The sequence below is a fragment of the Erythrolamprus reginae genome, chromosome 8, assembly GCF_031021105.1.
Source record: "Erythrolamprus reginae isolate rEryReg1 chromosome 8, rEryReg1.hap1, whole genome shotgun sequence".
Taxonomy (NCBI): Eukaryota; Metazoa; Chordata; class Lepidosauria; order Squamata; family Dipsadidae; genus Erythrolamprus; species Erythrolamprus reginae.
The window spans coordinates 2,508,687-2,523,260 of record NC_091957.1 but is presented as its reverse complement, the minus strand read 5'-3'; the positions used below and the strand labels follow the sequence as shown (position 1 = coordinate 2,523,260).

At 44.3% G+C, this 14,574-nt stretch overlaps 1 protein-coding gene across 1 annotated transcript in view; it reads right to left on the bottom strand.

Moving 5' to 3' along the window:
* NUP214 (nucleoporin 214) overlaps positions 1-14,574 on the bottom strand; it is a 66,965-nt gene that overhangs the window by 17,033 nt on the left and 35,358 nt on the right. The window contains 5 exon segments of the mRNA XM_070758485.1: positions 1,449-3,128; positions 4,104-4,168; positions 5,968-6,067; positions 9,456-9,549; positions 11,180-11,246. Coding sequence (XP_070614586.1) covers positions 1,449-3,128; positions 4,104-4,168; positions 5,968-6,067; positions 9,456-9,549; positions 11,180-11,246 — 2,006 coding nt within the window.

Here is a 14,574-nt window from a genome sequence, read left to right as displayed (position 1 = left end):
AAAGAAATTTATTATTTAATAATTCATGTATTAGTTGCAGCAAGAATTACGTATGCACAGAAATGGAAAGAAAAGGAAATACCAAAAGATGTAGAAGTATTTAAAACAATTATATAATGTGCAGAACTAGACATGATGACAAAACGTTTGAATAACCAAGCTGAAACAGAATTTTATAAAATATGGGATAAAGTATATAAATGGTGGAATCTTTAAAATAGTGGTAAAATTATATAAGTAAGAATTTATAATTATTTGAATTTATCAATTAGAAAGTTAATTGTATGCATAGATGGAAGAATATTTTTTAGTTATATTAAATAAGTGAATATTAATTAATTAATTAAATAACAGGATAGTTAGTAATAGACAGAACGTAATGGTTTAAAAATAATAAAAACATAGAGTATTTTTATAATGTTACTAATATTAAAGTATTATCTTTTTATATAGTATTACTAGTTTAAGTATTTTATATTTTATAGATAAGAAAATTAATTAAAGTTATAGAAATCATAAACTATAAACAATAGAGTTAAATTTAATAAGAATATAGAGTGTGAGTGTTATATTTCTGAATCGATCTGATTATAGTTAGACATTTTTTTTGTATTAGTTAGACTTCTATGATAAGCAGAGCAATGGTAGCTCCTTGAATGTTGAATGTTGTTTGTCTTTGGATGTCTAATGAAAAATAATAAAAAAATATTGAAAAAAAAAAGAAGAGAAAACATCCAAAGATATTTCACCAGAAGAGCCCTTCACTCCTCCACTTAAAACAGAAGACCCTACGAAAATAGACTAACAATCCTGGGCCTTGAAAGCTTAGAACTACGGCGCCTAAAACACGATTTAAGTATTGCCCACAAGATCATATGCTGCAACGTCCTACCGGTCAATGACTACTTCAGCTTCAACCGCAACAACACAAGAGCACGCAACAGATTCAAACTTAATATTAACTGCTCCAAACTTGACTGTAAAAAATATGACTTTAGCAATCGAGTTGTTGAAGCATGGAACTCATTACCGGACTCAATAGTGTCAACCCCTAACCTCCAACATTTCTCCCTTAGACTCTCCATGATTGACCTCTCCAGGTTCCTAAGAGGTCAGTAAGGGGCGAGCATAAGTGCACCAGTGTGCCTTCCGTCCCCTGTCCAATTGTCTTTCCTTTATCTCATATATCATATATATTTTCTTCCTTTCTTCCTTTCATATATCTTCTCCTCTATTTTTACATATTATCTTTATATATATTACTTCATGTCTATTCTCTTCCATATGTATTGTGTGTTGGACAAATGAATAAATGAAATGAAATGACTACATACATTATTTGCTTTTCCATTGATTCCTATGGGAAAAATGGCTGCTTCTTCGTAAATAGAGGTACCACTGTATTTATGACAGTTGCGTCATGCGTGGTGGCACCTTGGAGACCTTACCGGAAGCTTGGCAAAAGCTGAATCCAGCTGAAGAAGTCGGAGTGGTGGTCGTCATAGAAGCTGGACTGGCAAAAATGGTCCCACTCTGTCCAAAGCTGGAATTCTGCCCGAAAACAGGAGCGCTGCTTTGAGCGAAAAGTCCACCCGTGGTCGAAGGCTGTCCGAAGGAGAAAGAACTGGCCGTGCTAGTGCTGGACGCTGCCCCGAAGACGCTCCCGCTGCTGGATACTGGAGGGGTGGAAGAAGCCGCTTGCCCGAACGATGGGGTCGCTCCAAAGCCGGCCTGGTTGAACGTAAACCCGCTGGAGGGGTTCTGGCCATAAACGGGGGCTAGTCCGAAGGCCGACTGGCCGAAGCCCGAAGCGGCTACAGTCCCAAAAACCGAGGTGTTGAACCCGGTGGTGCCGGCCGACGAAGACGGAGAGGTGGCTGGAGGTTGTCCGAAGGGGGTAGAGACTGGGAGGGTCGCCGCGGAGACTTGGCCGAAGACGGGGGTAGCAGAAGGGCTGGTTAAACCCACGGTGGTGGGCTGGCTGAAGGCGGAGCCAGTGGAAGGAGAGGAAGAAGCAGGGAGTCCGGAGGGTTGTGCGAATCCAGTCGAGGTCGCGACAGCCTCGGTAAAGGCCGAGGGGTTGCTGGGTGGGGCCGGCACGGACACCGTGGGGGTTGGAGGGGGGGCGGTGGGTTCTGTGAGTTGTGAACCGATGGCCGGTGGAGTTGAGGAGGCTGGGGTCTGCTCTTCTGCAGGGCTCTGAGGAGGAAGCCCCTCGGTCTTGGGCTCACCGGGCACCGAGGCAGGAGTCGCGTCTTTGCTAGGCGCCACTTCCAAAGGAGCCGTAAGCTGCCCTCCTCCTTCTGCCCCTGCTAAAGGGGGCGCTTCTACTGGGCGCTGCTCAGAGGCCAGGGCGGGCGCCTGGGGGTCAACCTGTGCCGTGGGCGATGTGGCCCCCTCGGTCAGAGGTGGCTTCTCAGGAGGGGTCGTTCTGGCGTCTTCTTCTCCCTTACTCGCGAGGGTAGCGGGCGTGGACGCAGAGCTCAAGAGACCCCCGAAGGAGAGGGTTGGGGTGGATGGTGGAAGGGCCGAAGATGCGGATGACGGTGCTTGGGGGGTGCTGACCGGAGGGCCCCCAAAGGCAAACGGAGTTTTGGCACCGCCCATCGGCGCTGCGAGACTGAAGATGCCGGGAGGACCAGGATTGACCAACTGAACGTTGCCGAAGATGCTACCGGTCACCGAAACAGCCGTTGTGGTCAAGGCAGCAGGGGTGGCCTCGGCAGGCTTGCTCACCGACAGAGCGTTTCCGGCCAAAAATCCAGCTGGCTGTGGCACTACGGCTGTGGCAGTGGAAGGTCCCTTAGCCAGAGTGGCCTTGGCGCTTTCGTCGGCTTGGCCAACCCTGAGGCCGGAGAAACTGCCCAGCGTCTCTCCGGCTGCCGAAGCCTGGATGGCCATCTCGCCTTGTTTGGGGGCATTCGCAAAGGGCAGGGGAGTCTCACCCGCTTGTCCGTTGCTGCTGAGCCCAGCAGGATCCCCGGTGCTGGCTCTGCCGAAGACGGAAAGACTGGGGGGGTTGGGACCCCCAAAAGTAAAAGGGGCCTCCGGGACGGGGGCAAATTTCATTCCTCCTCCAAGGGAAAAGGCTTCAGGCTGGTTCGGCTCTTTTGCTTGGGGGGCGGAAGCTGCCAAAAGAATAAGAGAATTACTGCGTTGGAAGGGACCTTGGGAGGTCTTCTAGTCCAACCCCCTGCTCCATTAGAAGACCCTTCTCCCCTTCTCTGAGTTAGAAGAGACCCTGGAGGTCTTCTAGTCCAACCCCCTGCTCAATTAGAAGACCCTTCTCCCCTTCTCTGAGTTAGAAGAGACCCTGGAGGTCTTCTAGTCCAACCCCCTGCTCAATTAGAAGACCCTTCTCCCCTTCTCTGAGTTAGAAGAGACCCTGGAGGTCTTCTAGTCCAACCCCCTGCTCCATTAGAAGACCCTTCTCCCCTTCTCTGAGTTAGAAGAGACCCTGGAGGTCTTCTAGTCCAACCCCCTGCTCAATTAGAAGACCCTTCTCCCCTTCTCTGAGTTAGAAGAGACCCTGGAGGTCTTCTAGTCCAACCCCCTGCTCAATTAGAAGACCCTTCTCCCCTTCTCTGAGTTAGAAGAGACCCTGGAGGTCTTCTAGTCCAACCCCCTGCTCCATTAGAAGACCCTTCTCCCCTTCTCTGAGTTAGAAGAGACCCTGGAGGTCTTCTAGTCCAACCCCCTGCTCAATTAGAAGACCCTTCTCCCCTTCTCTGAGTTAGAAGAGACCTTGGGGGTCATCTAGTCCAGCCCTCTGCTCAAGCAAGAGACCCTTCTCCCCTTCTCTGAGTTAGAAGAGACCCTGGAGGTCTTCTAGTCCAACCCCCTGCTCAATTAGAAGACCCTTCTCCCCTTCTCTGAGTTAGAAGAGACCTTGGGGGTCATCTAGTCCAGCCCTCTGCTCAAGCAAGAGACCCTTCTCTCCTTCTCTGAGTTAAGAGAGACCTTGGAGGTCATCTAGTCCAACCCCCTGCTCAAGTAGGAGACCCTTCTCACCTTCTCCTTATAACAGAGTTGGAAGGGACATTGGAGGTCTTCTACTCTTGAACCCCGTGCCCAAGCAGGAGACGCTACACCCCAAAACTTACCTTCCAAAACAGAAGGGGCCGGCGTCGCAGCAGAAGAAGGCACCGCCGCAAAGTTAAACGCAGCCCTAAGTTTGAAAATAAAACAAACCAACGGATCCCATTTGTAAGAATTGCCTTATAGAAGGCGGTCCATCCGCCGCTTCTTCTATGCCAGTGGTACTCGGCCCCTTCTAATGCGGCGACCCCTCAATACAATTCCTCACGTTGTGGTGACCCTCAACCATACGTCTAGCGACAATTCTCTCAACAGAGCTTTAAACTGATTGGCAGGAAGATTAGAGGGACGCCCCCCACTGGAAACGCCTGATTGGTAGGATTGTGAAAATACGTTCCCACTTCCAAGGCGCCAGAATAGAAGCTTTGGTTCCTCAGCACCCTGGGAAATTTGTCTTGTCCCAGGGTCTTAGGCAACCCCTGTGAAACGGGCGTTCGGCCCCCAAAGTGTCCCCACCCGCAGGTTAAGAACCACTGTTCTATGCGGTCACATATGTTTTTTCTCAGGTTCTCTGGTTTTATTTATTTAGACTTCTAGGCTGCCCAATACCTTAGAAGATGATAGACAGATAGATAGACAGACCGTCAGAGTGTTTTCATGAAAACAAGACCCTGTCTTGTATTTTTTTGAACCCTGAAATAAGCGCTTGGCCTTGTTGCCCTGCACTCAAAGGCTCAATTGGGCTTATTATCAGGTGGGGGGGGGGTTCCTATTTGGGGGGAAACAGGGTAGATGGATGGATGGAAGAGATATATAGACAGACAGACAGTTTCCCTAAAATAAGACCCTTTCTTATTTTTTTTTTAAACCCTGAAATAAGCGCTTGGCCTTATTGCCCTGCACATAAAAACCCGATTGGGCTTATTATCAGAGGGTGTCTTATCTGGGGGGAAACAGGGTAGATGGATGGATGGATGGATGGATACATGGAGAGAAAGAGAGAGCAACAGAGATAGGTAGATAGAATTTATTTATTTATCTATCTATCTATCTATCTATCTATCTATCTATCTATCTATCTATCTATCTATCTATCTATTTATTTATTTATTAGATTTGTATGCCGCCCCTCTCCGAAGACTCGAGGCAGCTCACAACACAATAAAAACAGTTCCTGACAAATCTAATAATTTACAATTTAAAATTTAAAATAGTTAAAAAGCCCCATTTTTTTAAGCAGACATACCTACAAACATACCATACATAAATTGTTTAGGCCCGGGGGAGATATCTCAGTAGATATGAAATAGAGAGAATAGACAGATGATAGACAGACAGACCGACAGCTTTCCCAAAAATAAGACTCTGCCTTATATTTTTTTGAACCTTGAAATAAGTGTTAGACCTTATTGCCCTTCATTCAAAAGCCTGATTGGGCTTATTATCAGGGGATGCCTTATTTTAACGGAAACGAGGTAAATGGATGGATGGAGAGAGAACGACAGACAGATAGATGATAAATGGATGATAGACAGACAGACAGACAGACAGATAGAATAGATGTCAGATAGCGAGGATAGATAGATAGAGACAGTTTCCCTAAAATAAAACCCTTATATATTTTTTTGAACCCTGAAATAACCGCTTGGCCTTATTGCCAAGCACTCAAAAACCCAATTGGGCTTATTATCAGAGGGTGTCTTATTTGGGGGGAAATTTGTCTAACAGTGGCAATTTCTGGAGGCGCGGACGTCTCTTCACCAGCTGGCTTTTTCTCTTTTGAGAGCCAAAATGTCCTGGAAAAAGCTGAAAACTGAGTCTCTTGGGTCACTGCTTGGTGCTACATCCGCGATACGCCACCCCTTTAAAATGACCCCCCGCCACCGTTCAAAAAGAGAGGAGAGGATGGGGAGTTGGGGCAGTACTGACCCCGATGGAGCAAATGGGAAGTCTTTGCTGAACTGGGAAGCAGCGGCTGAGATGGACGTAGCTGGCGGCACAGCGACAGATGCGACAGTCTTTGCAGCTCCTGCATCATGAAAAGAAATTAATTAAGTGAGAAAGAATCACGGAAGTTAGCAGATAACCAAAGCTCAAATAAAAAAGGTCTTTCACCTCGTCCCAGAATTCCCAGCAAACCTCTGAGCTATTTCTCTTTAGTATCCCACCTCCTTCCTTCCAAGGGTCCAATTTCGACGGCTTTGCCAGGTGTGATTCTTAAGGGGGGGATTTTGGTGGCACCAAAGATGCGCATTTCTATCCAGGGTTTGTTGCAGAAAATTAAAATCCAGAAACCACAGCCTGGCACACCGAAGCAGCAGGATTCATTTAAATAAGAAACTTATTTATATACAAGGGTATTTCTTCAATGGGGATTTTAATACTCTGATGACGTTAGTAGGGGACTAACGAAAGCTAAGTAATTTTAGTAGTTTTAAATCAATTTTAAATGTTCCAGAGATCGCAATGGCTGCTGCCTCGTTTATAAATACAGCTGGTATTTGCATTTTTTAGGACAATTCTTGATACAAGAATATACAAATGAAGAGGCAACAGCCATTGCGATCTCCGGAACGTTTAAAATTTATTAAAAACTACTAAAATTAACTAAGCTTTCGTTAGTCCTATACTAACGTCATCAGAGTGTTGACATCCCCATGGAAGACAGCTGATTTTATATAATGCATTATAGAAACATAGAAGACTGATGGCAGAAAAAGACCTCATGGTCCATCTAGTCTGCCCTTATACTCTTTCCTGTATTTTATCTTACAATGGATATACGTTTATCCCAGGCATGTTTAAATTCAGTTACTGTGTGGATTTACCAACCACGTCTGCTGGAAGTTTGTTCCAAGCATCTGCTATTCTTTCAGTCAAATAATATTTTCTCCTGTTGCTTCTGATCTTTCTCCCAACTAACATCAGATTGTGCCCCATTGTTCTTGGGTTCACTTTCCTATTAAAAACACATTATTATTATTATTATTATTATTATTATTATTATTATTATTATTATTATTATCTGAACCTTATTTAACCCTTGAACATATTTAAATGTTTCGATCATGTCCCCCCTTTCCCTTCTGTCCTCCAGACTATACAGATTGAGTTCATGAAGTCTTTCCTGATACGTTTTATGCTTAAGACCTTCCACCATTCTTGTAGCCCGTCTTTGGACCCCTTCAATTTTGTCAATCTCTTTTTGTAGGTGAGGTCTCCAGAACTGGACACAGTATGATTCCAAATGGGGGTCTCACCAGCACTCTATAGAGCAGGATCACAATCTCCCTCTTCCTGCTTGTTATACCTCTAGCTATGCAGCCAAGCATCCTACTTGCTTTTCCTATCACCCGACCACACTGCTCACCTACAAAGCCCTATCTTCAATACATGTATCTCAGCAGCTGGTTGGGTCCCACAGTCAGCCTTCTCCGGGTCCTGTCGGCCAAACAATGTCGGCTGGTGGGGCCTAGGGGAAGAGCCTTCCCTGTGGCGGCCCCAGCCCTCTGGAATGAACTCCCTCCAGAGATAGGTACCACCCCCTCCCTCCTCGTCTTTCGTAAACCTCTGCCAACGGGCATGGGGCCGTGAGTGATGAGATTGTCTCCGGCCAATATTATGTACGATTGAATTGGATGAATGCGTCTGACTGTATATGGGGGTTTTAATACTTTTTAGTGATTTGTATAATTCTTTTAAAGTCATTAAGATTTCTTTACCTATTGTTGCATTTATAATGCCCTGAGTCACCTTGAGAAGGGCGGCACAGAAATGTCATTAATTAATAAATCAATATAAATAAATAAAACGGTTATTAGAGAAGAAGGCAAGTAGATTTGACCCCTGGTTCAAACCCCTCTATCCAAAATTGAGTTTGAGGGGCCTTTCCACTTTCCAACGGCTGCAGAAATGCCTGAGCACCCTCAGAAACCCAGCTCCTGCCTTCTGCGTTTTGTACGAAGGGATTACGCTTTAATCTCTCCAAATGGTGTGTAATTGAAAATGTGGGATAATGCCCCACATCTGGCCAGCCCCCCCTCCCCTGCCCGTCTTTTTAGCCTTCTGGAAGGCTATAAAGATTTGTCCTTTATCCAGGCGGTGGGGTTAAATGAGGAGAGACCCTGCGGATGGCTGTTGGGGTATTCTTAGGCGGGCGGTGAAGGTGCCAAGCTTTTTAAAATTTCGGTGCCTTTACAATTTCATGTGTGGTATGTCTGTATGTATGTTTGGTTTTTTATATTAATGGGTTTTTAAGTCATTTTTAGTATTTATTGGATTATTATTGTACATTGTTTCATTACTGTTGTTAGCCGCCCCGAGTCTCCGGAGAGGGGCGGCATACAAATCCAATCAATCAATCAATCAATCAATCAATTTTATTGCGGTTGGCAGCCAGCCAGAGGGCTGGGTTTCTAAGACGGGCAGCCAGCTGGATCTTTGAAATAAATAAGTATTGTATTGGCAGTTCTGTGTTAGCAAAACCTTCAGAAGAGAAAGATTTAGGGGTCGTGATTTCTGACAAATAGGTCAGTCAGGAGGTAGGGAAAGCAAGCAGAATGCTTGGCTGCATAGCTAGAGGTATAACAAGCCGGAAGAGGGGGATTGTGATCCCGCTGTATAGACCTCACCTACAAAAAGAGATGGATAAAAATTGAACGGGTCCAAAGATGGGCTACAAAAATGGTGGAAGGTCTTAAGCATAAAACCTATCAGGAAAGACTTCATGAACTCAATCTGTAGAGTCTGGAGGACAGAAGGGAAAGGGGGGACATGATCAAAACATTTAAGGGTTAAATGAAGTTCAGGAAGGAAGTGTTTTTAATAGGAAAGTGAACCCAAGAACCAGGGGGCACAATCTGAAGTTAGTTGGGGGAAAGATCAAAAGCAACGTGAGAAAATATTATTTCACTGAAAGAGTGGTAGATCCTTGGAACAAACTTCCAGCAGACGTGGTTGGTAAATCCACAGGAACTGAATCTAAGCATGCCTGGGATAAACATAGATCCATCCTAAGATAAAATACAGGAAATAGCATAAGGGCAGATGGACAAGGAGGTCTTTTTCTGCCGTCTATCTCTAGGTTTCTGAATGAACAGAAGTGGTTCTTGACTTACAACGATTTGTTTAGCGGCACAAACGGCAGGTGAAAAAAAAATGACCTAAAGACCGTTTTTGACACTTAATGACAGACGGAGCATCCTCCGTGGTCAAGTGGTCAAAATTTTGAAGCTTGGCAATCCGGGTCGATGTGGGGGGGCAGGTTCATGTAACAACACTTCGAAATCTGGGCTTTAATCGCTGGGATATATATTTTTTAATCTCTTGTGGTTGTTTTTTCCCCTCCACCCTCCCTGATGTTGCCGTACTTCAACAAGGTCAAAAGATGCTGTCCGGGTTGCTAAATTTAAACTGACCTGAATTCTTTTTCCCAACCGAGGTCTGGGTGATGGAGGCCACAGTGGCCGCGGCTGAGCTGGGCGGCATCTTCAGGGTGCTTGATGGGGTTGCCTAAAATATGAAGGGGCTGGTTAGAAAACAGGCAGGGCAACCAACTGTCCAGACAGCAGGAAATGAGATGTTTCCATTGAGGGAAAAATTATGGAACACAGTAAGACTAATTATATCCCAATGTTTTGAATAGACTTATTAAGTAACGTATGATATAGATAATAAATTATATACTTGCTCATTGGAATGTAAACCGAGAATGAAACATGAATAGGACTACTGTAATGTTACGAACTGCTATATAACAATGTATATATATTAGATATATTGATATAAATACTACATTAACGAAACCGCGGCTCCCATATGCCGCCCAAACAAACAATTTAGACCTTTTAGAACTATTATAGTTCAATGGGGGGGAGGGGTAGGGAGGAAGATCTAAAAGACCCAAAAGATAACGAACTATAGAGATGTACTATATTAACCACAATAGGTTATGATATGTACTGGTTTAGTAAAATAACTGAATGGAGTAATCATGGCATAACAGCAAGTATGTGTCAGGTTATCACAATGTTGTTAATCGATGTATCTTTCTCCCTTTGTACATAATCTCTTTTGTAAATCAATAAAAATTATTTTTCAAAAAAAAAACCAATGTATATATATTAGGGAATATAATGGACTTCTGTAATCTTTACTTTCAAACTCATTATATGTGTATCCTCTTTTCTCCTCCTCCCCCCTCCCTTTGATTTTGTACCCCCCTTTTCCCCCTTCCTTTTTCAATAAATTAATATATTTTTTTTTAAGGAAAAATTTATATCAATCTTATTTTAACTTGCCCTTTCACCTGTTCTTTCCTTCTCATCCTGTTTCTTTCTTTCTTTCTCCATTCCCTTTCTTTTCCTTTCAACTGCCTTTTTCTTTCTTTCCTTCCCATCCTATTTCTTTCTCTTTCTCTCTCTTCCCTTCCATTCCCTCTCCTTTCCAACCTTTTTTTCTTTCATTCCCTTTCCTTCTGCTTTCATCTGCCCTTTCTTTTCTTTCCTTCCCATCCTATTTCTTTCTCTTTCTCTCTCTTCCCTTTCCATAGAAACCTAGAAGATTGACGGCAGAAAAAGACCTCCTGGTCCATCTAGTCTGCCCTTATACTATTTCCTGTATTTTATCTTAGGGTGGATCTATGTTTATCCCAGGCATGTTTAAATTCAGTTACTGTGGATTGACCAACCACGTCTGCTGGAAGTTTGTTCCAAGCATCTACTACTCTTTCAGTCAAATAATATTTTCTCACGTTGCCTCTGATCTTTCCATCTATTTCCTTTCTTTTTCTCTCTTTCCTTTCCTCCACATCCTTTCTTTCTTTTTCTCTCTTTTGTCCCCTTTCCTTTCCATCCCACCTCCACTGGTTAGAACACTAAAACTCTGCCCACAGCCTCAAGCTCGATCTTGACTGACTCAAGGTTGACCCGTCCTTCCGAGGTGGGTTAAATGAGGACCTAGGTTGTTGGAGGCGATAGGCTGACTCTGTAAACCGCTTAGAGGGGCTAGAAGCGGTCTATAAGTCCTGTTGCTATCGGCACCATACAACCACAGCCTCCTCCACCTTCAGTGTTTCCTCCCTTTCGACCCATCCACTCTTCCTTCAAGAGAAAGACTGATATTCCAAGAGCTCAGATGTTACCTGGTTGACTTGATTTGTTGCCAAGCCTTGATGGACGCCTTGAGCAGCACTTGGAGGAACTGATGGCCTGGGAGAGGAAGTGGGAAAGGATGATTAGAACTCAGAACCCAAACTAAACAAATCTTCTGTCCCATAAGGCCAGCAACCCACCAGTGTCAGTCACCACTAATCTCTGCCTTCTTTTTAAGCACCAGCTAAACTCTGGAGCCCTTGGCGGTCTCTAAGCTTGGCTGTTTGTTTTGCAGATGTTTCATGACCCAACAAGGTAACTTCATCAGTGCTAGAAGGGGAGGAGGAGGAAGAAGAAAAGGACTGTGTAGTCCTTGGCGGTCTCTGAGATTTTTCTTTTCCGTTTATGTTACGTCCTCCGCCGCCGTTGCCATGGCTATCTATCTGTCTGTCTGTCTGTCTGTCTGTCTGTCTATCTATCTATCTTATGCACCAAGATAAATTCCTTATCACATTTGGCCAATAAAAGAAATTCTATTCTATAGTTTATACTCTTCCATTCTGTTCCACTCCATTATCTCTCTCTCTCTCTCTCTGCACCATATGCACCAAGACAAATTCCTTGTCTGTCCAATCACACTTGGCTAATAAAAGAAATTCTACTGTATTGTAATGGAGCCGGGGTGGCGCAGCAGGTAGAGTGCTGTACTGGAGGCCACTGAAGCTGACTGTAGATCTGAAGGTCAGTGGTTCAAATCTCATCACCGGCTCAGGGTTGACTCAGCCTTCCATCCTCTGAGGTGGGTCAAATGAGGACCCGGATTGTGGGGGCAATAGCCTAGCTCTGTTAAAAAGTGCTATTGCTAATATGTTGTAAAGCCGCCCTGAGTCTAAGGAGAAGGGCGGCATAAAAATCGAATAAATAAATAAATAAATAAATAAATAAAATTGTGTATTTTATTCTATTCTGTTCCATTCTATCTATTCTATTCTATAGTTTATTCTATTCTATTCTATTTATGCATCATATACACCAAGGCAAATTCCTTGTGCATCCAATATTTTTTTCCCTATTCTGTTATGCTCTTTTCTTTTCTATTCTATTTCTACTCTATTTTATCATTTCTCTATCTCTCCATCTATCTCTGCATCTTGAGAAAATTCAAGGCGGAGGTCCCCAGTTTACATTCCCACGACCACCACCCAGCGAGGTAGGCTGGGCGGAGACTAAGCAGCCGGCCCAAACTCCTGGCCAAGCAGAGACCTTGAAAATCCGATATTTACAGCAAGAACTTTTGACCGAGAATCTACAGCTAAGAGCGGTGAAGTGGCTTCAGGCCAGAATTTCAGCAGAGAAATTGAAGTGGGGGGAAAAAAAATGAAGTTTCACTGGCTCGTGATTTGCAACTCCTGCCAAGATTTCCAGGGTCAGCATAAAACAAGAGACTAATGGACTTCCCCCTGCAGTGGGAGTAGAGGGAGGAAGATTTATAGCCTACGGCTGGTAGCAGCTTAGCAGATACACCTTGTACAAACTCACACAGACCCTGGTTTAGGGAAAAAAAGGACAGGGATAATTCTGGAGGTAGCTGAGCATTTTCCTTCCAGCTCTTTTCCCCCCAACTCTGACACCGGAACCTTAGACGTATTTATTTATCTCTCTCTCTCTCTCTCTCTCTCATCTCTCTCTCTCTCTCTCTCTCTCTATCTATTGGATTTGTATGCCGCCCCTCTCCGGAGACTCGGGGCGGCTAGCAGCAACAATAAAACAGTGTACAATAGTAATCTGATGTTAAAAACAATTAAAAGCCCATTAATATAAAAACCAAACATACATACAGACATACCATGCATAGAATTGTAAAGGCCTAGGGGGAAAGAGGGTCTCAATTCCCCCATGCCTGACGGCAGAGGTGGGTTTTAAGTAGCTTACGAAAGGCAAGGAGGGTGGGGGCAATTCTAATCTCTGGGGGGAGCTGGTTCCAGAGGGCCGGGGCCGCCACAGAGAAGGCTCTTCCCCTGGGTCCCGCCAAGCGACATTGTTTAGTTGACAGGACCCAGAGAAGATCCACTCTGTGGGACCTAACTGGTTGTTAGGATTCGTGCAGCAGAAGGCGGTCCCTGAGATAATCTGGTCCGGTGCCATGAAGAGCTTTATTCCCACCCACCCCTCCTCTTCTGGTGTTTAGAAAGTCCTTGACTTGCAACCATGCACTTAGTGACTGCTCAGAGTTAGAACGGTACTGAAAAAAGTGATGAGAGTTTTCCACACTTACAACCAATGCAGCATCCCCTGCGATCGAAATTCAGGCGCATAGAATGGAATGGAATAGAATTCTTTATTGGCCAAGTGTGATTGGACGCACAAGGAATTTGTCTTGGTGTATATGCTCTCAGTGTACATAAAAGAAAATATAGATTTGCCAAGAATCATGAGGTCCAACACTTAATGATTGTCATAGGGGTCAAATAAGCAATGAAGAAACAATATTAATAAAAATCTTAGGATACAAGCAACAAGTTACAATTATACAGTCCTAAGTGGGAGGAAAAGGATGATAGGAATGATGAGAAAAAACTTGTAGAAATAGAAGTGCAGACTTAGTAAAAAGTTGGACAGTGTTGAGGGGATTATTTGTTTAGCAGAGTGATGGCATTCGGGAAAAAACTGTTGTGTCTAGTTGTCTTGGCGTGCAGGGCTCTGTAGTGACTTTTTGAGGGTAGGAGTTGAAACAATTTGTGTCCAGGATGTGAGGGGTCAGTAAATATTTTCACAGACCTCTTTTTGACTTGGCAACCGAGTCCCATTTATGACAGTCGTAAAATGGGGCAAAACTGATTTAATAACCCTTAAAAGTTAGCTATGTTGGTCAAACTAAGCCAAACATATTAAGGCTAGGTTCACCCAAGATAGCTAATGAAGACTTGTTAAATTCCTAGTAACTGTCTGCGAACAACCCTTCACTTTTTTCTCCAAACACCATCACTCTGCTAAAAAAATAATTCCCTCAACACTGTCAAACTATTTACTAAGTCTGCACTACTATTACTACTATTTTTTTCTCATCATTCCTAACAGCCATCTCCTCCCACTTATGACTGTAAGACTGTAACTTGCTGCTTGTATTCTTAAGATTTTTATTAATATTATTTCCTGATTGCTTATTTATCTCCTATGACAGCGTTTCCCAACCGGTGTGCCGCGGCACACTAGTGTGCCGCGAGACATGGCCAGGTGTGCCGCCAAGCTTCAGCTGGGTGGGGCGCTGCTGGTACTTCCGTCCTGGGGCTCCCGCTCGCAGCTGTCCCCCGCCTCCTGCTCGATGCCGCGGTTTTCGGCGCTCTCCTGCTGGGCCCCAAAGAAGGAAGGCAGGCAGAAGGAGAGCTCCATTCTTCGCACCTTTTTCCCGCCTTCTTTCTTTGGGGCCCAGCAGGAAAGCGCCGAA